Source organism: Gasterosteus aculeatus, chromosome 15 (genome assembly GCF_964276395.1).
Source record: "Gasterosteus aculeatus chromosome 15, fGasAcu3.hap1.1, whole genome shotgun sequence".
Taxonomy (NCBI): domain Eukaryota; kingdom Metazoa; phylum Chordata; class Actinopteri; order Perciformes; family Gasterosteidae; genus Gasterosteus; species Gasterosteus aculeatus.
The window spans coordinates 12075321-12102380 of record NC_135703.1 but is presented as its reverse complement, the minus strand read 5'-3'; the positions used below and the strand labels follow the sequence as shown (position 1 = coordinate 12102380).

Genomic DNA, 27060 nt, shown 5'->3' with positions numbered 1-27060 from the left:
GCCTCAAACCCTCAGAGACTTACGCACTCACCTGGTCAATGGCTGAGTGGGAGAGTCTCTTAGGGTTTGAAAGGGTGGGAAGACGAATGGGAAAGCACTTTGCACCATGACAACGTAACAATATTTGAATTGTGGGTATTTATTTAATGCTTTTAACTCCCTGATTTCAACATCATCCAGGCTCTGATCATTCGCTTCAGATAGTGAATTCAGTATTTAATTTAAAAGAGAAAATTATTGGATGAATAAATATCATCTTATTTCATATGTCCTTAACGGTTCTGTCCAAATGCAGTTTGAACACATGTGCCGTCGTCTTTCGGTTATCCCGTGTCTACTGTCACATTGCAATGAATTGTGGGTAATTCCCATTTGTTCAGCAAATATTTAATTTTGTTGAAAAACATTTAAAAGCGTGATTTGAAATGATGACTAGGATTCAACAGTCCGTGGGGGGTCTGGGGATGTCCAACCATCACACCCTCAGGTGCTTTACCGGTTTCTCGTGGACATTTTAATACACACACGCTTCTACAGCCGTTGACTGAGGATATTAACTACAATTGATTGATTTGTGACATAAAAAACGTTTCTATGGTAACCCTGGAGGTAACCCTTTGTATTAACACTGACCTATTCACTTTACACAGAAAAAAAATAACATTAACGATGGTACATATAAACAAATTTATTACACACCTGGTTTAATTTATTACCCATTTACTTTAATTTTGCTGAAGGATGCCGTTTCGAAAAAACAAACTATTAAACCATTTATTTGACCATTACCTCTTGTCTCGTGAGGAAGGGGCCTGGAAGACGTTCAAATTGGGCAGTAAAAATACCTCGAATAAACCCCACAAGTGTACACATTTTGGCATCGTCAACGGGGACGTGATGTCTCGTTCCCCCATTTGTATTTATTCGATTTCAAGCCTTTCACACACACACACAATCCTTTACCGGGTGACGTCAGCTAAATCCCAAAGAACGAGTGTTTTTCAGTCTATCGACTAATCGTATGGTCAGAAAAATACATATGACAAGTATAATATTTGCGTAAAGTATTCCCCGCCAACAGGTGTAAAATAAAATAAAACTTGTTCCAGCCTGCACTTGAAACACTGCTTCAGGCCCAAAGACCTGCTCGCATGCAAATTAGTCTCCATTCTCGTGAACGCTCTAAATCAGGAGGAAAGCTAGCGCGGGGGCGCGTAAAGACACAGAGGACATTCTGCAGAGGATTAAACGCTTCTGTCCCATCTCTCTTGGCGAGGACAGACGAGAGCCCCTCGGCCGGCTGGAGGTGCAGGACGGTTGTCGGACCCGCGGGGCTCGTGAGACAGGGGACAATAACGGAGTCCATACGACACCTCGCTTCTCATAAAAAGATGGCCTGAGGCAGGTCGCGCCCTGTGAGGAGGTGTTGAGAGAAGGTCACACGTCCGGCACACAGACCCAGCATTCATCAGCTGATGGAGACAATGCAGCCTCCCTCGCAGCGCTCCACAACACGACGCTGACATAAACCGCTGCACCACCGTGTAAACCAAAGTTCTGGAGTAAATTGGGTAAATGTTCGACTTTTGGGTCCATAATCCTTAAAATATATCCATCCATAACTGTAACTTTATTAAAGAGGAGGGGACTGGGCGGCAACACTGGGTGTCACTGTAACACGGGATAGAAGAAGACAGTGACACTTGAGGGATGGTTTGGATTGTTTGCATGAGCCAGGCTTCATATGCATCGTACCCAAGGTCGATGGAAGCTATAGGCAACATATTTCAGCGAATAGACAAGATCACCAAATAACTGAAACAAGTAAACCCAGCAGATTCCTTTGACGTAAACGTTCATTGTCCCTTGCGGAACATAAAGTGTCTAACTGTGCCCACAGACAACCACATTTCAAATAGTCTCAACGATCCCCTTCACAAGCGAAACACTCATTGAAGTTATAAAGGAACCGTCAACAACAGCGGACTGCGACTATCAGCAACATTTTCAAAAGTAGAAACAAGTGAGCAGCTAAAGAAGGAAACCGATAGAAGTAGAAGGTTAGTAGAACAAAATAACTGTAACAATACAGCAATATACAAACATGAGCCAATACATCGTGAACCCAGAGAGACTTTGCTCAAGACTTTGGACCTTGAAAACTCAAAACGTGCTGAAACTCAGCGAGTGAGCACAGCGACAACACAGCGAACACACACACACAGACACACACACACACACAAGGGAAGGGTTCAGTGGGCCTTATTGTTTCCAGCTGTTGGCTTGCTCGGTTAAAGCTGAAGGGAGGATCAGTGTAGAGACTGATCCTCCCGCCCGTTAGATACGTTCACATCGCAGATAAAAGGAACCTATATCGTCCTCACTGAACATGTAACGTGTGTAACTCGTGGTCGCACAATTCGTCGTCCACTCCACAAACCAGCGGCACCAGACGAAGCAACAGCAGAACACGATGAGTCAGCAAGTATGAGATACGTAACAATTTAGTGTGTGAAAGAAAGAAGTGAAATATTAATCAAATGAAAGTGATCTGAAAAGAATGCATGAACAAAAGGCTCCTAAAAATAAATCAAACTTGAGTTTGTGTTGTTGTAGATTGCACAACATTTGTGCACTAAAACACATTTTACTAAGCAACCACAATGTGTCATTAGCGAACGCACACGCACACACACACACACACACACACACACACACTTCTCTGGATCGCTGCCTACTAAGATGCAAAGCAAAGGAGGACTGAGGAGACCTGCTGTCCTTCACTGTCACTAATTAAGTGGTTAAACAAGCGACACCTTCCTACCACTTATTTCGACCCTCCTCAATGACTTGAGGATTGTGTAATTGTCAATAACACAGATTGTGTTATTGTGTTGTGTTATAACCTTGACTTTGCTTTGGACACAATGCACGCGTGTTAAACGCGTGTGACTTAGTAGGCAGAGCAGACACACTAATGCAACAATGAGATTTAATATGCAATTCATCCCAAATCAGTCGACTCCTTCACTTCACTGTTATTAGTCTCTCCACACATCTGGTGCTTCACAATACAAGCTTGGTGCTCATTGTTGAGAACATTTCTGGCTCAATGGGATCGTTACTGGTCAGTAGGGATTATTTGGGTGTTTTGTAGGTTGGGCTGGTTTGTACTGGTTATGCGGAGGATGGATCCTCTAAAAACCTGTTTCCAAATTCTCCAGAAATGTGTCCTTTCTTGTTTCTCTCTCTGAGTCCGAGTCCAGTCCTCTCTGCAGGACACTGAAGCGAGGGTTTTGGGCGCGTTTCTTGCTCCGCAGCGTCTGTTATCGGGGCTCAATCGCCAGCACGTTCCTCTCTTTCCGTCGGCGGTCTCTGCTTTTTCTACTCGGCACGAGTGTTGCTTCGGTCAAACGCGAGCGGACAACGTGTCCTCCGCCGTGTTACGACATCTCGCCACCGCCCCGCCTGGAAGGTGAAGCGGAACGGACGGATGTGAAGGTTCAGAACGCGAAGCAGATGAAGCGAGAGGGACGCCCTCGCTTCACTTCCTGGTTGGTTATCGGACGCGTCATGACGCCGGAAATGACGCGAATCGTTGACGTTGATACGTCTCTATGGCCCAATCAAATGACCAAGTATTGATTTCAAACTTTTTACTCTCTGATTTGAACATCTTTCGGGTTCTATCCTCAGAAACCAGTAAAACGTTATTTAAAATAACCTCTCATTTTCGGTCAAAATTGCTTTGGTTACATTTTTTTTAATTTAATGAATACATTCATAAATATTTTCTGATTAAAGTGAAAAGTCTGCGAGTCTTTTCAATCTGGATCCATAATTGTATCTATGAGACAATCATTCTGAATTTTAGTCTTTGGTTTAGAGTAATTGATTCAATTAGACAAATTATGTATTGAAAGGTGATGTCACGAAGAAAGTCCCAGTTAATGCCTGCTATTCCATAGAAGGTTGACACATTACGTTACCTCATCACAGAAATTACTTCACACTAATTCAACAAAAGCAGGTTTACCATTCACGGTTTGCTTCATTTTAAAATATAGTAAAAAAACAACAACAAATATGGTGCAGGATTTTATGCTCGTTTAGCGACCTGGTGCCACGTGCTGCCACTGTTAGTAGGAATGTGAAGGGTAACAATAGTATAATTTATAGTATCATGACTACTGGTTGTCACTTTCCATCCTCTCTGTGATGCTTTTGTGAATCCCAAACAAACCCACTTGTTTGGTTCTTCCCAGTGGGGTAAGGTTGACGTTACTCAAGTATTTGTACTTAAGTATTTCATTTCCTCGACCATTGCAATGGAAATATTTCTAATGTTACTCTACTACTTTGATTTAATACCTTCAAGTATTGTATACCTTGTATACAATACTTGTACCTTGTATACCTTGTATACCACGCAGGGTTAGAGAAGGTGTGCTGGGAAGCACAAGGTTGGTGGTTCGATTCCAGGCTGCCCCATGTTCCATGTCGAAGTGTCCCTGAGCAAGACACCTAACCCCTAATTGTTCCCCGGGCAAAAATGTGAAAAAGCCACGGTTTTAAAGTGTAATGTAAGTCGCTTTGGATAAAAGCGTCTGCTAAATGACCTGTAACGTAACGTAAAGTAGTTTGCAATCCTATTTTATAAAATAACCATACATTTGTAGCGTTCCTGTCCCATGAGAAGCATAATAATCTCTTCAGCTCAGAAAAAGTTTCCTCAATGTGGACTAAAGTGTAGTACTCAAATGAATGTAGTCTTCTTAGTCATATTCATTCATTCATTTAAAAGAAGAACAACAACGCCCTGGTTGGACGGATATACGCATGCGCACACCGGCTCTTCCGTTTTACAGTGTGTGAACTATCTTGGAAACATCCGTATCATCTTTGATCACCTAAAGACTCGGGGAGAATAAACGAGTATACTGTTGATTATTTACGCATGTGCGTCTTCATGCGCCTAAAGTCGCCGCTCTCCAACGACGCGCACGTCCCGGCTTTGCTTTGGGTGCGTTTCACCGGCCAGCTGTTAAAACCGACATGCACTTTAGCATCGTGCACGCTCCCCAAAAACGGTTGCGCAATGCGACTGCGTGGACTGAAGCAAGCAGAGGTGAAACGGTTGACTTGAACTCACCGGCTGATCCACCGGCGATGATCTGGTGAGAAGCTTCCCGCAGCATGCCGCGCGGCTCCCTGGCTGTCATGTTTCCTCAAGTCAACTCTTCCCTGTCACAACAAACGCACGTAGGAAACACGTCACGTGGAAGCCTGTGGGGTTATTTTCTTTGCACCCGAGCGTGGGTTCGTATGTCAAAAGCCCGCTGTGCAGCGTGCTGCAGCCCCACCCGCACCTACCAGTGGGTGTCCCGCGCGGTGGTGGTGGGGGGGGGCGGTTCTCTTATCTCGTCCCGCAGCCTTCGGTGGAGTTTCTGCTGGAGAGTTTCTGCACGCAGGAGAACACGTAGCCGCGAGTGCTCTCGCGCGAGGCTGAAACATGGACTCAATTATCAGCACACCCACACAAACACGAAGGGAAGGGAGGGGGGGGGAGATAGAAACCTACTGTTTTAAATCGACCCTCCCATTGCCTCCCAGCCGAGGAGGCTGACCGGTGTAACGCTGGATGGACCCTGAACGCGTTCTGGAGATCAATGTGAGGGCAAACAAACAATCACATTAAGTGCTTACAAGGTCATTGGCTGCAAGGGTGGAACCATGGTTTACATTGGGGGGCATATTTTCTGCTGTACAGATTGGTGTTTTCTCAATACTGTGGGGGGACACGACCCCCCAAATGTACCTTTACTGCTAAGCTGACTGTACTCATTAAGGTGAAGGGTATTATTTTGATATTGATATTTATGGTTGTATTTAGGTTGAAGCTGGAGCTGAAACTGTCTGAATTGATACTCCACCCAAAATGTATCTTATGACAAAAAACAGCTTTAAGGATTTTCTTACTGAAACTGTCTGAATTTAGAATGTGAGATGTAGTTTGCAGGTCTGGACTAAGCATTATTTTCATTACTGATGTTCGGATGAACCGGTTAAATAGTTGTTGTATCCAATCAGGAAATAGTGTTCTGATGGCCCAGAGTCCAAGGGGACGTTGGGAAATTGATCTTTTTTTTTTTTTCAACAACTAGTTTTAAACCCAAAGACATCCAGATTGCAATCACTTCAAACAGGAATTGAGCAGACGATCCTTCTAGTGACTTGATGACTATCAAAATCATTGACAACTAATCAACTCGTTGATTCATTTCCAAAAGCTAATAAGTGTTCGACTTAAACAGATAATAAACAACTACAACCATCTGAATATTGACTTTATATGGAACTGGTATTTGACCTTGTCGTCAGGTGTCCATAAGCTTACGTACGGTACGAGACCCCCCACGTACACCAGAGACAAACATTGCCCCCCCCCCCTCTCCAGATCATGCCGTGTGCCATGTTTCAAAGATACTTTAGCAGTCACACGTGGTGGCAGAGAGGTATGAAGTCGGAGTGTCCCTCCTGTAAGACGGCCATGACAGAAGGACATGCTGTACTTTGACATGTGACCCCACAAAGGTCTCATATAAAAGTTACTTTTCCTATTCTAAATATTAAAAAAAACTTCCATCCAACAACAGTGGAATCTTTTACCCAAAATTAAATGTGATTTAAACCTTTTAAAGCATGTGGCCTGAGCCTTCTGCTGCACTACGGGAAAATCATTTTCTTTCTTGATGAGCAACGAAGGCATGCCAAGATCTAGCAGCGGGTCGTATAACGAGCATTTCATTTAGTAAAAGAGGTTCAGACCAACTGTAAACATGTTGCATTCACAGCATGTATTTATTACCACTTTGACCCCCTTTGGATAAGAAGAAGCAGAACGGCTTCCACCCAAACAACCTCCGCTCCCGGCTGAACAAGCGGCACAGACTGCAGCGTAGTTCATGGATGTGTTGGATGACAGACGAAGGTTCATAGCGGAGAAAACAGCGTTCTTCTTTCCCAAGAGGAGCTTTTTACTGAAGTATGAATTGTGTCACTGTTGCACGAGTCCTTAGTTTCCTGAATAGATTACAGGCAAAGTGTGTGTAGTGATTCAAAATTTAAAGGACTACAAAAAACACTTTGTTGTATCAGCGAATACCAGAAACTCCTCTGGGCTTTTAAATGAGATTCATGCCAGTTGAATCAATATTTCAGCAGTGGTGAAACAAGTATTCAGTAAAAGTAGTATTACCACAGCATAATAACTTGTTGGAATGTAGATGCATTATTTGTAAAGTAGAAGCACTTATGATGCATTATTCATTTTGAACTTTAACTAAAAAGCTCTGCTGTGGAACATAATTACATTTGATGAGTGTGTAATAAGTTCGTATTAGTTATCAGTTATCTGAAGAAAAAAAAATATGAATATCATGACATGGATTAATTACAAACTGCCGAAGCTGCATGTTGAAATTTGAGTTGTGGATCTTTATTTCTATGTATTCTATGTGTATAAAAACACATGTACTTTAAAACAGTTAAAAAGAATGAATTAAGATATAAGCAAACAGGAACACGGGATTATCTTGTTTATTCTATTATCACACACAAACATAGAAACACACAAAGCCCTTCTAGTACGGATAACAGGACTTCTCTTCTTAAATTACTCTGCTACATGAAGGAAACCAAATTTTCTCATATAAACGTGACCGTTGAGGAAATCTTTTTAAGCAAAAACAGTTTAAGGAGTAAAAAATAAATAACTAATATGGAGTAAGAAAGTGGTTTAATCCAAAACAGTTCAAGTCCTTTTCATTTCATTTGTCCTCTTCTTTTGAACGTTGATGATCAGAACACTGGAGGACCTGATTGGGAACACGCTGTATTTCTAATGCTGCCAGATGACCATCAGCAAGCTGCTGCTCAGAAACACGCCCCAGTTATGGGCCTTTCATACCCACCGGGTTATTGTGTACCTCATCACTTCAATAGCACATCACAATTGCTTTTTTTTTATTTCACTTGCATTATGGTAGATAAGTGAGCTAAATGACAAAAACAAAAAAATAACAGTAGAAAAGGATTACAAAGGGCTTCTTAGATATGGCCTTAATTTATATGGGGTAAAAACTGCCCCCGTTTTTGTAGAAGAAAATCCAAATTGTATCATCTTTTGCATGACATTTTTTACGCAACCTAATGGTTGAGATGCTTGCAGATATTTGCTCTATTTCTGAAAGCCTCACTGATATCAACGTTTAAGCTAAGAACTTTTATTTTGTGGTGAATTTAGCGCTCCTTGTGGACAAAAGAGTCAGAAACCTGATTTCCCTGCAGCAGGGCTGGACAGTCCTCCCCGCTCAGGCTCCACAGCCCGACGCCTCGCACACAACAAGCCAACAGCTCCGCACAGCAACTTAAATCCTTTAGCATTTGGACTTTCGTATTTCGTCGACTTTTGCATTTCCTAACGCGGTAGTGACCAAGTATTTCCTAATGTCGTTCACAAAATAATCATCCGATGAATCTAAAATGCAAATAGTTGTTGACTGCAGCTCTAAAGTAGAGTAACATTAGATCGAGAGAACATCGCATGCCACAGCGCTCCGTTTCGAACTGCACAGTACCTCATGAAGGAAAGGAAGTGAACGTCATGCTCTGTTAAGGATGATCATTTATGGTATAAAAGGCAGCGACACACTACACAGTATTCCAGCTCTCAGGAGGCAACAGCTTCTGACAGAAAAAAGGTCTGAAAAACTTGTTGTTGTTAGAATGAAGGCGAGTAACGGCAGCAGGCTGAGTGGATCCCACTGCGGGAAGGAAACAGGTCCTCGGACCCCTCATGCATTTCAAAAACGACTCCCAACATTCAAATCTTAAATCTAAATTAACACTCCGGCTGTAGTAATAAATAGTCTAGTAAGACCTGATCCTGAAATCTCTAAATCTGAATCTCATAAAAATAAAAAGCGTCTCCCTGTCGTCTCCTCCATATGAAAGCGCACTGAGGGCGGCGTAGCGTCCAGCCCCCCCTGTGGTTAAATGGCGTGTAGTCCTGCGGCGGTCACAGGAGCGTGGGGCCCTTGGTGGTGTAGCTCATGGCAGGGAAGTGCTTGCTGTCCACGTCCCAGTGGCCGAGAGGCTGCGGCGAGGCGGGCGGGAGGCTGTGGTTCCAGTGGTTGATGTAGCTGGCCATGAGCAGAGTCAGCTCCAGGATCTGAGAGCGGAGGGGACCAGGCTTTAACGGATTCTAACCCGGGCGTTTTAATACACAAAATCTTTTTACAATGTACTTTTCAAGCAGCTGAACTTGGAATAGTGCTTCCAGTGGCAGAAGCCGATGGTTTGAACCGTCCACTTTTAGTTCAGCCTTTGAACACTTTGATCTAAACTAACTAGACTCCTTCTTTTAAACCATCATTCTTGGACATCTCATTTTAACAAGCTCTAAATTGCAATAATGTGCTGATAAGGTTCCAGCTGACTGTCTTCTGGTCTAATCCTGATTCTTCCTTCTCTCAGATGAGTTCAGTTATTTCCTGGTTTATTTTTATTGTATGGACATTGTGTGGTTTTATTTGTTGCTTCATCCATTGTTATCCAGGTTTAACTCTTATTATTACAGATTTTTCTGCTTTGTCAGCTCTTTGCAAACTCAGTTTTTGAAATTGGTGCTACATTACCAAAGTTTTTTACCAAACAGTCTGCCTGGAGGCTTGTGGGCCCTGAACGGGCGATGTGATGCCTCTCGTCTAGTCGCCTACGCGTGACCCTTACCTTTGGTTTGGCCATCGCAAAGAGCAGCTTCTCCACGCTCTTCTTCCCGAGTCCAGGCTCCCTCTGCTGGCTCGTCACCACCATGAAATCATCCCGGCAGCCGCCGAAGGTAATCACAGAGCTGTAGGAGTGTGTGACCAGCGTGTGCTGGAGAACAGACGCATTGCCAGCGTGAGATGTGCAGTGACATAAACAGGGAGCGTGTTACCATCTTTTGCCGGCCCCAAAATAGAGTGTGGAGTTCGTTTAAGGAAATTCTTCTGGTTAGGGCTTTTTTTTTTTTTTTTTAAGGGTAAATTGAGTGTAAAGACGCGTGACATTACATCCAGCGACATCTTGTAATTTTCTCTTTGTTTTTTGCCCTCCCTGACTTTCACGAAAGCCAACGCCGCCCGCCGGAGAGTGAAACGGATCCACACGGGCCGCTGAAAATGACAGAGCTCGAGCTCGCGCGGTTCACATGTCGGAGCGGCTGCTCCTCAGGGTCCAGAACGGTTCAATCGGAGGCGTTTTATTTTCCTGTGGCTTTTCTGGTGTTTGAAACACGTCAAAATAAAAAACACACTGCAGACCAGCGGCCCTGCAGAGCTCCTTTATGAACTGAATGATGTTTCAAAATGTCTCTCGTTCCGTGTAACAACACAGGGCAGGTAGTGTTGGTCTGTCTGAAACTCACCATTGCGTAGTCCAGCACACATAATCCATCTTCATTGACTGCCAGCCACACCTGGCTCTGCTCAACGGGGGAGGGGGGCAGCGGCTGTGGACAGGGGAAACAAAGCGAGGTCGTATTGCAGGTGTGCAGTAAACACTGGTCCACCCTGGGCCTGAAAGCTTGATGGATTGGGACTGGAGGGCACGCTTGTTTTCAACAAGGCTTCGCATCAAGGACTGAATGTGCAAGTTATACAGAGTGTAACGTTACATGCAACAAAAAAAAGGATTGGACTTACTTTTGCGCTGAAGAGTTTGGCTCCAAATAGCGGCCACTTGCGAGCCACGGTCAGGTATATTCTCACACACTCAGGCGCGCTGCACCCACGCAGCATAGACCACTTGGTGGCCAGACGCTCTGCAAGATCTCTGAGAGGGGGAGGGGGGGGGCATTGGTTCAAGTTAAAATCTCACCTGACTCATTAAACATTAAACACATCTATAATTTTAATAAAAAGCCTAAGTAGTGAGTAGTTATTTTGTTTGTACCTGAGCTGCTCTGAGCTGCAGTCTTGTTTGTATCGTTTGGGGTAGAAGCGCTCTAAGGCCTGCAGAAGAATGAGCTGAGATTTCGGTAGAGGAGAGCCGGTGGGAGAGGAGGAAGCCGGTCTCTCCAAGTCACCATGTTCCACCTGGAGGTCACATTAAAGAAGAAAGATAGATGAGTTAAAAACGGACGACAGAAGGTATCTTCTGATCATATAAATTGACGTAACCTCTACAGACCTGTGCCATGAGGGCGGCCACCTCAAGAGCCAGCTCTTTGTTCACGGGGAAGTGGCCTTGCTGAACTTCGTCATTCAGCTGGTAGGCCAGCAGGAGGCGCTCTCGGTCCGTCTCTCCTTTCACCTGAGATCTGAAACACAACCTGTGCATGCACAAATAAAAAGAAAAGTCGTCAGGATTTCCTGTAATCATGCACACACACACACGCACACACACACACACACATTACTGGACCATACGTATCACATCCGCATCCACTACTGTTTGATGCAAGTTTAGACAAGTGTTCCGTGACCACGTCACGACCGATAATGAGGTAATGTGTGTTTTTGCAGAAATCCTACCTGCTTTTGTATGTAAGACGCACTATCCGTGTCCCCTCATTTTTCCCAGGATGCAGCTCCTTTAGGGCCTGCTCCCACTTGGAAATGACATCACAGATCTGTCAAAAGAAAGACGAGTCAGCGTCCACTCAGACGTGTAGTTATTATATATTGTATCTAAAGACACAAGTCTGCTCTAAAATGCCCCGCAGGCTTTTAGACAGACTTATAAATGTGATGTATTCACTTTCTTTGCCGGGCCGGTTAAACATGACGATTTCAGTTTCAGTAACCAGAATGAAAACAAAGTGGAAGCACCGCTTTTATATCATGATTGAGGGGAATTTTATTACAGAGTAAAGCTTTGGTTCGCTGGCCTGTGACTGCACACACACATCCAAAAGTCACCACAAGGGACAAACTTAATTTGTCAAAATAATCTCTAACTATCAACTGCTGATCCTCTAAAATATTCAGCAACACGAGACAAATGATAGGAATCAATGCACCACAAAAGCCTCGGATGTGTGGGGAGGTTTTCCTCCATCCACTTACGTTCAGTGACCCAGACTTTTACCTTGGCAGCCGGCTGCAGGCAGTGCTCCAGGTCCTTGCCAGACGGATCGTCGGTGAAGAGTGCAAACCCAGAGAGCTGAGGCTTCCTCAAGCCGATCCTCTGATTCAGCGTGTTGAGGAACTCTTCCACTGTGGTGGAGCCGTCGAAACCCACCACCTGCACGGGAACGAAAAGGAGACGTTCTCATTTGATGCGCGTCGGAAACATGAGCCAGCAGAGGTCGCCCTGTATTAGCCCAAACGGCGCCCCCTATTAGCGAGCAAAGTAACCGCAGCAGCAGATTAAAACTGCAGAGAGGAGTCGAGTCAGAAAACAGCCTTGTGTGAAAATAAAAAGTTGTACAGTTGCAGTGAGATGTAAATGTGATCTAGCAAGTGCAGTTTGTGAAATAGATCCTTGAGTTTGAGGACTCATCGGCGCCAAAAACAGGATGTTTGCAAACAGTGATTTTGTTATCAGGATAATGTCCCAGCAAACGAGGCTAAACTAAGAAACACAGCGTTCATTTTTTTAAAAAGTAAATCGATTGCATAGATTAGATTAGAAAATCACAGCCCAAACATGTTTTGGGCTCCGGAGGTTACATTAAATATTGTCAACGCGTCTCCTCGCAATCGGCAGAAATGAGCTGATGCTGCTGTTCGTTTAGTTTGTTAGAGATTCTTTGATTTACTTGTAAAAAGAGGGAAAGAGTCTACAAGAGGTCAACAAGACACGATTACCAAGCAGCTGCAGCGCGGCTCACGGATTGTGTTTGCGTTTCAGGTAAGTCGGGGAAAAGACGAGCGAGTTGCGCTTTCAGTCTCACCTGGTAGGTGTTGTTCATGAAGTGCACAGGGATGCTGAAGGGCAGTGAATGGTGGTAGGGGTTCCTCAGCAGGATGGAGACGATCTCCATACGGGACGGTTTGGCCTCCCGCTCCCCGTTCTGCAGCGTTCGCTGCACAGACCTCTCACAGTACACTGCATACTTCCCCACCTCACTCCTGTGTGACCAGATAAGGGGATGGAAATGTAGGTAACGCACTCAGATCTGGTAGCAGTTACCATGGATAGAGTCACGCATCGGGCGTCTCACCTCGGGTCAGCGTTGCGCTGCAGGTACTGTCTTAGGTACCAAAGGAAATGTTGTTGAGGGAGGAACAGAGCCACACACAGAGACAACAGCTGCCAGCACTACGGGAAGAAAGAAGAAGTTTCATTTGTTTGTGTGTTTAACCACTTTCCCATTCACATGCATGGGTTTCGTCCTCCGTGTGCACCTGGCTGACCTGCGTGAGGGAGTAGTTATGTGGCGTTCGGCGGTTGGTCTGCTTGATCAGCTGACAGTACACCTCGTTCTGCAGCTCCGGGTGCGTCAGGCACACTTGCAATGCATTCTGGGCCAGCGAAGTGTGGTAGTCGACAGACGGGGACTCAACCAGCACGTTGATGAAGAGCTGACAGGACTGCAGAGAAGGACAGACGTCTCCTGCATTTCACTCCACTGCATTGCATAGTTAAATGTGTCTTAATCCAGATCATTAAAACCAAACAAAACCTAGAGTGAGGTCATTATTTGTATGTTTTTTTTATTTTAGCTTTCAACTCTGTGATTTTTCATCCCCAATTTGCAATCTTCTGTGTGAAATAATAGACGGTATACAAGAAGACGTCCAGGGGATTCGTCCCCTTTTTATGGATTTTTGTGACCCGTAAGGATGGGGTGGATTGTGAAGAGCGCTGAATACAACATTTATAAGGAATCACAATGGCCGCACATAACTTTCATGAACTAAAACACCCTTTGAAAAGGTTTTTAAAAATTGTAAGAGGACAACGTGGACAACTAGCCGATCTGCAGACACTGTGGTGGCGTCGTTTCAGCCTAATTGTAGCCACGCCCCCAAAGCATTCCTGGCTCGATGGTTTATTTTACTATAAACGGAACCATAATTTACAAAACTGAACATCATGCATTGAAGTAAACTGTCAAATCTGACTACCAGAGGACGCGTCCCCTTATGGCCATGAGAAAGAATGCCGCTTTAGGACACTTCCTCATAAGACTCAGTCTTCAACCATTTGAGAGTTTCATCAGATTCATTAAAACTTCAAAAGGCCTAAAGTAGAGCGTAGACTTGAACAGCGTGTGCCTTCCACTCATCCTGCCTCTTTGTGCGTTTGTGACCGTTTGTCAAGGCTAGCTGGTCAAAGAGAGGGCCGACCCATTCAACTTTCAATCCCTCAGTGCAGGGATTGTGGTGGAGGGGGCCTCTGGGTGGGCGCACTCAAGGGCCACAGGGCTGAAAAGAGAGGAAAAGGCTCTTCCTACAAGCCCCCGCTTCTGCTCTGCTCCCATTCCCTCCCCCCACACACACACACACACACCTCGTGGCTTCCATTTCTATTGCTGCCACTCTGCGAAGGCCCTGACCCCCCCATGTCTCATCTCTTTACAGGGGTCGCCTTTCACACTGGCTGTAAACCAGAGGAATGGTTAGCCCCAATCAGAGCAGATAATCAAGGCCATTATCTCTCTTCCACACTTTTAATGAGTTGGGGCCCTCATCCTCGGGCCTTTGATCTGGCGAAGAGGCAGGAGGGAAGCGGGGGGAAGAGGGTCGCGGAGCGTATCCAGGAGTGGGGAGGGATAACGGGAGGGACAAACTGGAGTCGGACGGGTGAAGCCCTGAACAGACCCTCGCAGCGAGGGCCACGCAGAAAAGGTCCCATTTGGGGAGAAAGGGATGAAAGGAAGTGGAATAGAGCTGGAGGGACGGAACGAGGGAGACTGACCTTGAAGAGCTTGATGGCTTCGGTCTGCAGAGCCTCAGAGGGCAGAGTGGTGAGAGGCGAGCGCAGACCCTCCTTACAGAAGCTCAAGGCCTCGCTCCTCCACAAAGCAGATTCTGGGAAAAGAGAAGTCGTGCACACACACACGCACACGCAGAGCAACCCACGCACGCACACACACACACACAAGATAGAGTTTCAAAGCCACAATGACAACAGCTGACAGTTATTCACACTCAGTGCTACCGTCGTAAACACAGTCTGCAGGGTGGATTAAGGTTGTCAGACACAGTGGATCAAAATAACATGTCGCATGCTACCGAGTACATTTCTATTCACTTATAGGGCGACTTTGCAAGCCTGCAGCCTTTCAGTCAATGGTGCATCGACTGAGCTACAAGCTCCGCTGTCAACAAATAGTCAGCAGTGTTCATGTGCTCTGTGTCATCAGCCATAGCTCCTCCCACTGAGGGCACTGGGGTTACTGGAAGGTATTCTTTGTTAGGGACTTTTAAGCCAACACAAAATCGCTTTTAATAAAAAGGACTAAATCTGTCCTACTTTTCATTTGAATAAATATTCAAAAACAACTCAATACATTATTGCATGAGTGTTAGATAGATAAAAGCATTCTCAGTTTAAGTTAGACACAATTTTGTTTATTTGATTCAATTAAGATCATATATTCTCACACAATGTGGACTTATTTCCAACGTAGCTTGATTCCAGGCAGTTCAGGGAAGGTTTAAAACAGCAATCGGATACAGTGCTGCTTTATTGTATCGGGCTGAATATTTGACAAAATAGGCAACTTTGATATGTAACTAATTACTTAACTTAACATAAGATTGCAAAGTGTGATATACAATTGAAAAAGCTTTTTTTTCCCCTTTGTGATGCTCAACACCGAGGGCAGTTTAGCTCAAAGTACATTTAGAGTCAAACACATTGCGTCCATTTTCTAATTACCACTAATCATAATGGAGTAACTGACGACACCTCTTTAGCAGAGGTTTCCTAACCTGGGTCTCCCTCTGCATCCAGGAGTTTACCGATGAGCTGCTCGCACTCTGTGCCCACTCTGAAGGTCGCACAGCTGCCCGCTGCCACAGTCAAGTGATACAGCCACGTGTCCTGTGTGGGAGAAAACACAGACACATGAACCCAGAATCTACGGAGAGACGAATAAAGCGCTGGCTACGTTCATTTGCCACATTACCTTCTCCTGCTTGGTGCCAATGAGCATGTAGGTGGGACTCTGGTCTCTTGGTTGGACCACCAGGGTGCAGTGGGAGGAGAGGAAACCTCGGCTGCCTGCCTCGTAGTCCTCGTCTGAATCGCAGGAACGGTCCACTTCCTTCACCGAGGCCTCGCGCATCTTCAGCTGACCCAGAGGCAACTGAGAGAAAGGATGTAAATCAGCAAACAAGTAGCCACAAACAGATGGGGATATCAGTACGAGCAATGAGAGTGTTCAATGACAGAGAAACTACACAATTTACATAATTGCACAGGCGTTTTCTGGCCTAAACAACATCTGTGAGCGCCTCTCCTCTCTTTGTGAAACGTTACAGGCATGAGTGGGAATGTTAGGTGAAGTCTCGGTAACCTTGTCTTCCTGATTACGATAGTAGGAGAACACTTTTCCAACAAGGGAACACCACACCAGCTTAGAGTGTCCATGTTTGACCTGAAACCACAAGACAACAGCATAGTAAGTATCAGGGCAAATTCCAAGACTTTTCTTAGAAAGTATTTCTTAGAAAATAGTAAATACAAGACTATAACTTGTGTTCTTTGGCTTTCAAAGGCTTGACTGATTCCCTGAATCTTTCATCTAACTAAACTTTGTCAACTGTTAACAGTCCATCCTGCTGCTGCTGATAATCACACATTACTTTCAGATGGATTTGAATGGAAGGTGAATGGAGCGAACTTCGCTGAAGAATATCGTCAACACAAACCAGCTGTGCATCCTTCAAAGAGGGGTCACGGGGGTTAAGAGTCCCCGTCTGGACTGAGATCACGACATAACCAGCAGATCAAAGACGACGCTCAGGAAGGGATCTGGCGTTTGGTGAGAGAGCACGGGCTGTCACTCATCTGTCACAGACCCATCACACACACACCTGTCTGAAGTGGGGTTTTTTTTTTTTTTAACTCTAGCACCAGACGACAGGCCTTGGCGAAGGAAAGGGGGGAATTAGAGGGTCTGAAGGGGAAGGAGCTCTCAAGCATTCCAGCAGCTCGGCCCCACAGTCGTGTCCCAACGTGAAGGAGGTTTCCAAGGATCTGCTTCAGGTTGCTATCGGTCTCAAAGAGGAAGTTTTGCCTGAAAATGTGTGACATCCTCTTCAGGGGGGGAAGTCTGATCTAAACCTCTTGCATCTAACTGCTTCCCCTGACTGTAGTAGGGAAAGCACACGTTCAAAAGCTACAGAATTGCATCGTTTCAGTAAACATGGTAACGCTGTGTGTGAGACTCCAGATGTCACGGAGACGTTATTAGTTCGGTGGGCAGAAAAAAGACAATATTAATAATCCATGAATAATTTAAGTGATCTACTTCAAGAAAATGTCTATTGTCACTTCTGTTTTTGGTTTGCTAACAGCAACAAATGGCCTAAGAAAGCATTGAGCATCATACTCCTGCAGTCGGGTAATTCATATATTTTAGGTTATTTTACTGATTGAGCACTTTTTTTTCTTCTACTTCTGTTTCCTGACCTTGGTAAGCCAACCCCTCACGGTGGGCTTGGCGGTGGTCTCCACGGTAACCGGGCTGCTGGCCTGGACTTTCAGTATGTTTTGCAGAACCCGGATCCACTCCTCCAGGATGTTGGGCGAGTCGGCGGTCAGATAGAACGTCTTCTTCTCGGTAATCAGCTGATTAGACGAAACGGGAGAAATACGGGAAAAATGCTAAGCCGGGCTCGACGGAGATAGCATCATTGTGTCAGAGGGGATGAGAATCAGCCGCCAAAGAGCCAGGAAAACATTCCAGGCCAATGCTATACCTGACGTCATTCTAAGCTGCTTCTCTGGTATGCAGAAGTAATGCTAGAGCATTACGGTGGTGCAGTAGCTGGTATAAAGGAGTAATAAATAATAGTAGAATAGTAGAAATAAATTATATTGTGCAGTACAAGGGATTCGCTCTTTGAATCCTTAATATGAAGCATGTTTTCCACTCACTTGAAAGGTCTGTGCTCCCTCTCCACGGACTATGCGGCAGGAGGAGTTCAGCTGAATCTGACCCTGAGGTTTCCTGATCACGTCACTCTGGGGAAAAAAAACAACAACACAAGAATCTTCTTTTTTGTCAAAAATGATTGTCATAATTGCCATCACATGGTTTTGTCGCGGTGACGTGGATTTTTAAAAACTAAACAACCAACATCGCTGTGGATGAGCTGCAAGATGGTGCTCGTGCTGTCGGCTGAAGCTCCTCTTGCGCGGAAACACACAAACTTTGGAAATATTCGGGCAATGTTTTCTGTGCAGAGAGCAAAACCTTAGAAGGAAGCGGGCAGGCGGGCTCACACTCACGGGAGATTTGTAGTAGAGGATCTCTCCATTCCTCAGGATAAACCAGCGGCGCTTCCAGGCTTTCACCTGACTGCCCATCTTCAGCAGGTACCCCGACTTCTCCAGCATCTCCTAAACGAAACAAACAGCCCGGGAGTCATTTAGAAACACAAAGAACAGGCTTTGTCTACTGATTTCCTCATCATACAATCTTGTCAGTTGGCTGGTGTTTTGGTAGAATGACACCGGGACAGGACTCCACTCACCGGCCCGCTGCTCTCGCAGGAATAGGAGGAGGTTCGCTGGACTTTATGTTCTGGTTCGGAGTAGTCGCTGTCCAGGGAGTAGGCGTCAGGAGGAATGGCGTAATCGCTCTCTGAGCTGATGGATGACATGGACACACCTGGGAAGAAGAGATGAGACCGACGGCTCTGACACGGGGAACCCAGACTCTCATCAGTGCGCTGCGCTGTTCAATGCTGAAGCCGCATTCCTTTCTCCCACTTTAGTTAATGATTTCTTATGCATCCGCGGTACTTTCTGCACTTGTAATGCAGCTTTTGCAGGTGCGCGTGGTTCTGGCGCGCCGCCTACTCACACTTTACTTCTCCCAGTATGAATGATACACGATGGTTTTTGTTCTTACATTGACAAACCTCAGTATTACAACACATGGTGCTAACTTTAGGCTGGTAAAAACACTGGATCCAAAGTGTCATCATGATTTCCAGAAAGCCTGTCCTGAGTTTATGCCGTGTCAGAAGTGCGTGGGTTTCACTGTCCCGTGCGCACTATTACGTGTAATCCTCACCTCTCTTGACGGCCCGCGGGCTCCCAGGGACGCTGCCCTTCTTGTCCGGCAACAGGACGGAGGTCCGCAAACTGGCCAGAGAGCTGCTGTCGTCCTCGGACCCGGAGTCGTCATCAAGCAGAGGCACGCTGCTGATCTGAGTGGCTTTCTAATAAAACACACATTCGATTGAATGGAAAAAAAAACAAGAAACATGATGACAGTTCAGGTGATGTAGATGCAGAAGTACAGAAGAGAAGTACGATTTGACTCACCCCTTTGAGTGTGGTATAGACCGGTACATTGATATTCCTGTAGATCAGCTGGGGGAACGGACCTGCCGCTGGGTATTGTGGAAAGTTTGACCCTGCAACAAACATGGATTAGAGTTTATCTACGTGTGTATAGAGGGCCGGTGGTAACATTTATATTATTTATATTACTAATAGCTTCCATAAATGACAAAAAAAAGATAAAACTGACTCAAGAGCCTTTGCAATGTAAGTCACACAGAAATATAATTTAACTAACATTAGCCGCAATGAACGTGGTGCATTTCACTGCTTAGTTTGCTTATTTGAGAATGGAATACTGTGGTTTCTTTTATTTGTGATATTCTCCCGTTTTAAATTTGGCAAAGTAAGCTGGAAACACCCACTACTAGATCTGCCTTCAAATATAAACATTACATGATACATAATCTTTCCTATGTAATTTGAAGCAAGACCATATGCTTCTCAAGCACCGTGATATCCAATCTGCCTGAAATCTAAATGCGCCAACAACAGATGCACCTTAAGGAGCAAATCATGAGCGAAAGCCGAGTAGCTGAGTAAGCTATGACCTCCACCACAACAGCCGCTTGGCAGTCGGCTTCCTCTCCCTGGACGTCAAGAAATGCAATAGTCAGAGAGTCGAACCCAGCGGCCTGCAGCCCGACAAAATGGACGGCGTCGGGACGGAGAGCAAAGCAGTAATTACGCCCAGACCCCGTCCGTCCTTTCATCGTAGCGGATTAAAAAGAAACCCCTCTAAATCTCACCACTGTTAAAAAAAAACAAAAAACGAACAGGATAGGAGAGCCCACACCTGCACAGGTGTGTGTGTGTGTGTGGAGCCCTCGGGCCGGAGGAAGTGTCATCAAAGGCAGCAATGACAGATTCTAAATCACCCGCAATCCTCGGCGGCAGCTTTAGCATCACCTGAGTGACACGTGACCTCACAGTGACGACCCGCCTCCTACACCAGTCAGGCGCCCGCGGACAGACGAGTGCCGCACACGCGGGGTTAGAGTGCAATGCCCTCTGCGTCACAGTGAATAGAAATGGACGCGATAGAAGGAAAGTAGTTTGGGCGGCGGGCTCACCTCGTCCGGGGCCCCTGGCCGCGGGACCGGCCTCTGATACTCTCATTCCTGACTTTGCCACAGCGTAGATCCGACTCTCCTGCAGGGAGAACAAAACAAGGAATATTCCTCTTCACGAATTCACTCAAAGATTCATTACACACACACGCACCTTTAGAAAGATGCTGGCGTAGACATCTTTGTTGACATCATTAAAAGAATAGTTTGACATTTTGAGAAAAATCCCAAATTGGCGTAACGTTACAAAAGAGGATCAACAAAGCCCGGCTGGTTAGCTTAGCTTAGCACAAAGACAAAATACAGGGACTCAGCAGGCTTCCCTCTGTCTAGAGAGAACACCTCTAAAGCTCACTAATTAACTGCTTTATGTCTTGTTTGTTTGATTTGTACAAGAGTAAAACGAATAAGCTTTCTGTTAACAGTGGGAGGAACTATTTCTTGTTGTTGGAACAATAACTTCACGTCACACAAGTAGCTCACCATAAAATGGCCGACTGATTTTTACACTTGAGTTTGTTTGCGTGCAGATTCAACAAACCGGATAAAGCGAGTGAATACTGATCCCAGCTAACGGGGGGGGAGGCCTCTCATACCCATGAGGGGAAGCGGTGTAACGGGGGCGTTGGTGGCTCCAGCTCCTCCGGGAGTCCCACAAAGGAGACGCCGTTGCGTCGCGGCTCCTCTGACCCCGACCCCTCCACCACGCCGTCCATGCTGTCGGGAAGCCCGTCGTCAATGTCGGTTTCCTCCACGACCTGCGAGAAGGGCGAGCTGGCCGCGCCCGTGCTCTTGAGCGTGGAGCAAGCGGAGGACGGGGGCACCATGTCGATGTTGACGTTGAGGTGGTGCAGCCGGTCCAGGCTGGGCTGCGGCTGGCTGCAGTGCTTCTTCACCAGCTGGATGCTGTCTCTGGGGGTGAGCGGAGTCCGGATTTTGGGGAGCGTCGTGCTGGTGCCCGACTGGTGAACTGGAGCGTTGGGGAAAGGGTTGTTAGTGGAGGGGGAGCGCGACAGGAGCGGGCTTTTGGGTGTTATCCTGAGGGACGGCTCCAGGGAGCTCGGCCCTTGGGCCATCTCGTAGGCAGAGGAGGAGGAGGAAGAGGAGGAGGACGAGTGGAGGCACTGGGAGCGGAACTTGCTGCTGAGCTCATCGGAGGAGTTGTCAGAGCAACCTGCCAGCGTCGCTGGACCCACTGGGAGCTCTGGTCCGCTTGTGGGAACTGGGCAGCCGGGTCCCTCCCTGCTCCGACCCTGAGAGAGGACATCATGGGCTCTAAGGTCTCCGAGAGAAATCCCCTTACTGGACTGTTCAGTAGCCCTCTTCACATCTGGGGAGACAAATAGTTCAATATGAGGACACCAAAAAAAAAAAACAGTATCTTAATAATTCATAATAATTTAAAGATGACACTTAACTTACAGTGGGCAGGTCACCAAAATGACCATTTACTAACTATAAATGAAATAGATGTTTTCTTGCTAGAGCATTATTTAATGCAGGTATAATGATGAATGAAGTTATTTTGGAGAGTAAACATTAAACAAGGATTGAAAAAACAAAAGGTGTTAATATACTATTTAATGTTGTTACTTTGAAAACAATTAATTGCATTGCAGTACATTTAAGCAAATAGCTGCATTTCCCCCCCAGATGTTTCCACATGACTGACACTCAAATAATTAGCAGAATCTACAAATCCCACCATCCCAATAGTGTTGGAAATCATGCTGAATGCTGGCGAGGCTGGCAATGCGTCCAACATTGCCGGATCCGCCGCAGTCATCAGCCAGACTTGAGTCAAAGAACAAGCTCTTGGCTCCAAAAGGCTTCCTGCCTCCCATTCAAAGAGAACACAAATCAAGCTCACCTGTCTTGCTATTACAAGCGGCCCCTCTTGGCCCCGCCTGCCTCCAGCCGTCGTCTTGGGCAGGTGGAGTGCCGGGGCAGCTGGGAGGAAACAGCGGACTGCTGGGCACCTGGTGTGTGTCCATCATTGGGGAGGCGGCAGGAGATCCACAGGATGCAGGTTTCTCTAAGAGAGCTGGAAAGACGTAATTCAGCTCTGAGAGTATTTTCTAGCGGATGCATTCCTTCCCTACTTGTCTACATAACCTTTGACTGCTGACAAAATACGGATGATATTATTGAAATATTAGAGTGCAATGCCCAAATATAGCATTGCATAATTTGATGTAAATACAATCATTACATATGACTATTATTTATTAACTGTTACAACTTTTGGTTTTTGGGGATAAAACAATCCGCACCAAAAATACATTAAAGACATGAGAGCTTTCTGTTGTTTTTCACCTTGTAGTTTGTCCTGCAGCAACATTATCTGTTCTGTCTGCTTCAAGTTGGCCATTTTCAGCAGCTGGTTTTCCTGCTCCATCTGCAGCAAACCACATGCATGCATACATCTTAAATCACGACGGTACAACTGTAAAACAAATAATGTTTGAGTACCTGATATTGTGTGTTCATTTGAATTACAGTGATACATTTAATAAATAAGAATTTTAAAATGATGAACGCCTGTAGGCAAGACACAATTATTCACAATTATCCCTTGTTGCCACGGGAGACGTCTCTCAGCAGAGGGAGTGTGAGTTTACCTCTTTAAGCTTAAAAGTGACCCAGTCTTTAATCTTGGCTGCCTTCTCCTCAATAATTTTTGCCTCCTGGGCTCTGACGAAGATCTGTAGTCAGGGAAGAGGGGGGGGATTATTTCAACCAACACTTTATGAACATAAATGGACTTTTCTGGTCTTTTATCTGATGTTCTCTGTCCATATACCTGTTTTTCCAGCTGCACCTCTAATCTCTGTATCACAGCATCTTTTTCTTGAACCCGATTGGTCAAGTCTTGATACCTTCTGTAGGACGAGCTCTCCGTTTCGCTGGTTTGTATGTTTGCAGACTTCAGCTTTTCTTCCATGACGTGGATCTAAAAATGCACAATTAGCCGAGTGAGAAGAGAAAGCTTGAATTTGCACGGCCCGTTTTGTTTAGATGGGCAGCAGAAGGAAACACTCTTGCCAACGCTGACATGAGAAATCTGTCTAAGCCCTCAGGTATTTTCTTGTTTTAAGGAAAGGCCGCCATTAAATTACCACCAACAGAAAACACCTGGAAGAGCAGTAATGAGGGATGTGCGATGTTGGAAGTTTCCTATCCTTCGGTGAAGAACCATCAAAGGTCAACGCCTTCTTACTGGTTAAGAATTCAAAAAATCGTCTCACGTCATCCAACGGCGAGTCGGAAAGTTTACGCTTTACAAAAAACACATTTGCTGGTTTTCCTCCAGAGCCTTCAACCCCGGATCCAAGCCCGTCCCAGCGAGTTTTTCTTTAAATACTTTGATAAGTCACTTGATTGAAAATATTTAAACGTACGGGGCATCTTGAAATCTTGCTGTGGCAATTTATGTATATGTTCAAATTTGTTGATGAAAAGGACAGAATAAAAAGGTTGCCAATTTCTGAAAATGGTTGCCAGTGGCAACAGTCAGTGCCGAGCACTGATGCGTCTCTTGCCCATGTTGATCTTTAGCCGGTGATGTTGTGGAATCATCCTTTAATATTTCACAAGCTGTAAAACCTGTTTCTCCGCACTCTCCGCCCGCTGGTCGGCCTCGGTCACCCGCTGCTCCAGCTCCTGCATCTACAATACAGACAAAAGACTTTCATCAAAACGTCAAACATAAACTAGTCTTTGGGAGTAAATAAGGTCAGAAAAGTCCCCACAGAGCAGAACAACAGCGAGACACATCAAACAATCTGCCACGAAAAGCCCCATTAGATCACCAAGGCAGACGACTACACAAACTCACAAACGCACACGCAGACACATTTGGTCCTCGTTGTGGAAAAATGGATATAATGGGAGGCTTTAACAAGGAGCTCATTCCTGATTATCAAACCCTTGCCGTCAAAATGAAAGTCGTCTGAGAGAGAAAGATGACAGTGTGTATTCTGCGAGGAGGAAAGATGATCGGAGGCTGAACATCTTCTTACCGCTGGTCAAACAACAGCGCAACAGAAGAATTCTACTGTGCATGTGTGCACAAGCTTGCGTCACCCCTTGTGCAAGCATGCATGCTCATGCTTTTCAAAGGCAAACAACGTCGGTCCTGCAAGTATGCACACACTCCAAGTGCCCCCTTTCTCTGAGCAACACACACACACACACACACACACACACACACACACAGGTCTCCCAGGACTTTTCTGAGGTCAGTGACCCAGGTGAAAGGAGAACAAACAAACTAATGGATTCACTCTGCTTGAGAGATGAATTCAAATTCCTCCCGTCATCTTTGTTTCCCCTCCCTTTTGTTTCTTATCCGTCTTTCTTCCTCGGTTCTCGTCGCCTCTGCAATAAGCCCCCCCCCCCATTCCCAGAATCCACCACTCGCAGCGTTTGAACGTTTGGGCGCGGCCAGATCAACGGTCGCTGAAGCCCGAGCGCATGTGGATGGTTGGTGGTTGGGCGACTCCTCACCTCAAGGTCAAAAGCCTTCGTTGTGAGTCAAAGGCCCGATCGAGCTTCAGCCACGGAGCAAACAGCACTTTGACCTCCATTCAAAAACAATAGATGGGAGATGAAGGCAAACACTTCAGGTGAGTAGAAAGTAAGAAGTCCCAATGTAGAAAAGAGAGGTCAGGAGGGAGGTAGTACACAGAATAACATCTTTAGCAGTACACAGGGGTTCAATTGGTACGGGGAGAATTTCTTCTCTTTCTACTTTATATCCTGTTTTAGTGTCCGACAGGATGTTTACACACAGCAAATTTCAGAGAGTTAAATTGACTCAATTTGAACTCTAAGCTGGTGTTTATATTGTCCCAATCTTGTCAGTGTTAAATCAACACTCAACTCAAGTGTTAACAATTTAACTTGGAATAAGTGTTAAATAGACTGTACATAGAGTTAAACCCAACATCAAGTCACTTATCACTTATCAAACCTACCAAGGAGTTAATTCACTGTTAAATACTCTCTATGTCGCCTCATCCTTGACACTGGATAATGACCACAGCTCTTTTGTACAATTGACTCTGTAACAGTTGAATCAACTTTTTGCAGCGTGATTCCAACTCTGCACTTCAACACTATTGCCGAACACCGGAAAATGAACTGTGCAGGCAGTAAAGCTGTTGCCAAGAGATGAGATTCCGTCAAAAACAGTCGGTAAAAGGTTAGCACCGACATTTAGAACGTAACCAGGATAATACATTCTAACCGTATCTTCAAATTTACATTTGTACTTCTAGTAGCAGAGACTTTTTATTATTAAGTATACATTTAGTTATTTATCCAGATAATCCTTGAGCTATCCTAAGTGTTTATCCACCACTTTGGCCAACCACTCAACCAACAGCCTTTGACATTTCAAGTCCATTATTTGCAACTCTTCCAATCACTTTGTTTTAATTATTCTATTACTGTTGGCTAACTATTACGAGCTAACTATATGAAATGTATTTGTTAACATTCTTTTGAACCATCAATTGAAAATGGCTTTCCTTCCATTGACACTTTTTTAATTATGTTTCATCCATTACTATTGCTACATTGAGCCTAATAGCTATTTTAAGCCGTTTAGGCTTCTTTGCTTGCTTGCTAACATATCTTTAGTAACTAAGTGCGAGACTGTGTATCTGTTTACAGCGGAGTCCAACTGTTGGGCAGGCGTGAGACAAATATGTCTGCAATCCAGCATCTGTCAGCCGCTGCTGCTGAGAGGGCTGAAAACGGACCAGGAGGGACTCGCGTTTCATCAAGTAGTAGTCCACAAGTCCCATGCTTTTATTGGGTTTCCTTTTAATTTGTATGTATTGCATTAATTACTTAATTATTGTGCCTTTTACAACTCATTTTTAAAGAATTTTCAGTAAGACGTTAATGCGTCGATTTGGTCTTTCTACGGGATTTACGACTGGAACGAAAATGTAGAATATCACCAGCCTCACCCTCTACTAAAGTTAAAATATAGTTGATATAATATTATAATACTGAGATGAGAGCTGGCTGTCGACAACTGATCATCACAAACTAAACAACTGTTGACTGAAAGTAATCCTGGAGGCTTGACTATTTAAATTCATTTGCCCTTTTCTCGCTTTACCGTCTGTTTTGTCCCATTAACTTGATCAGAATCCCAATGTGTGCTAACAACACTGACCACAAAGGGCATTATTTTAAACAGAGGAGGTGGTTTGAGGGTGAAATAGTATTTAATCATTAACGGTTGAGCACAGCTGGTCAGCAATGAAAACAGCTCAATCGTTAAATCCTAAAACCTGTTCAGCAGCTTGGAGGGTGAGCACATAAAGCAAGAAAGAAGGAAGACACAGCTAGAGAAAGAGTTTGGTGATATTATGATGACTGAGTGATTATCAATTCAAACAACGTTAATCATTCATCAGATATGACGACAAATGACGGGAGGATCAGTGAGAAA

At 45.1% G+C, this 27060-nt stretch overlaps 2 protein-coding genes across 3 annotated transcripts in view; both read right to left on the bottom strand.

The window, feature by feature from the left end:
* slc25a21 (solute carrier family 25 member 21) overlaps nt 1-5638 on the bottom strand; it is a 72562-nt gene extending 66924 nt beyond the window's left edge. Inside the window, exons 1-3 of the mRNA XM_040199536.2 lie at nt 5582-5638; nt 5374-5505; nt 5153-5244 (exon numbers count right to left, since the gene is read on the bottom strand). Of these exons, the coding sequence (XP_040055470.1) occupies nt 5153-5222 (70 nt within the window). The 5' untranslated portion in view covers nt 5223-5244; nt 5374-5505; nt 5582-5638. The remainder of the gene's footprint in view (nt 1-5152; nt 5245-5373; nt 5506-5581) is intronic.
* Nucleotides 5639-7583: 1945 nt separating this feature from the next.
* plekhh1 (pleckstrin homology domain containing, family H (with MyTH4 domain) member 1) overlaps nt 7584-27060 on the bottom strand; it is a 64804-nt gene continuing 45327 nt past the window's right edge. For both annotated transcript variants that reach the window (XM_040199533.2, XM_040199535.2), the window contains 28 exons: nt 24195-24257; nt 23392-23541; nt 23210-23293; nt 22905-22986; nt 22459-22632; nt 21185-21918; nt 20592-20670; nt 19501-19592; nt 19247-19394; nt 18702-18838; nt 18457-18567; nt 18103-18189; nt 17635-17793; nt 16517-16597; nt 16127-16306; nt 15930-16041; nt 14911-15023; nt 13404-13580; nt 13211-13308; nt 12941-13118; nt 12133-12288; nt 11577-11674; nt 11233-11374; nt 10996-11138; nt 10746-10875; nt 10469-10552; nt 9793-9939; nt 7584-9232 (listed from right to left, as the gene is read on the bottom strand). In XM_040199533.2, the coding sequence (XP_040055467.2) occupies nt 9080-9232; nt 9793-9939; nt 10469-10552; nt 10746-10875; nt 10996-11138; nt 11233-11374; nt 11577-11674; nt 12133-12288; nt 12941-13118; nt 13211-13308; nt 13404-13580; nt 14911-15023; nt 15930-16041; nt 16127-16306; nt 16517-16597; nt 17635-17793; nt 18103-18189; nt 18457-18567; nt 18702-18838; nt 19247-19394; nt 19501-19592; nt 20592-20670; nt 21185-21918; nt 22459-22632; nt 22905-22986; nt 23210-23293; nt 23392-23541; nt 24195-24257 (4092 nt within the window). In that variant the 3' untranslated portion in view covers nt 7584-9079. The remainder of the gene's footprint in view (nt 9233-9792; nt 9940-10468; nt 10553-10745; nt 10876-10995; nt 11139-11232; nt 11375-11576; nt 11675-12132; nt 12289-12940; nt 13119-13210; nt 13309-13403; nt 13581-14910; nt 15024-15929; nt 16042-16126; nt 16307-16516; nt 16598-17634; nt 17794-18102; nt 18190-18456; nt 18568-18701; nt 18839-19246; nt 19395-19500; nt 19593-20591; nt 20671-21184; nt 21919-22458; nt 22633-22904; nt 22987-23209; nt 23294-23391; nt 23542-24194; nt 24258-27060) is intronic.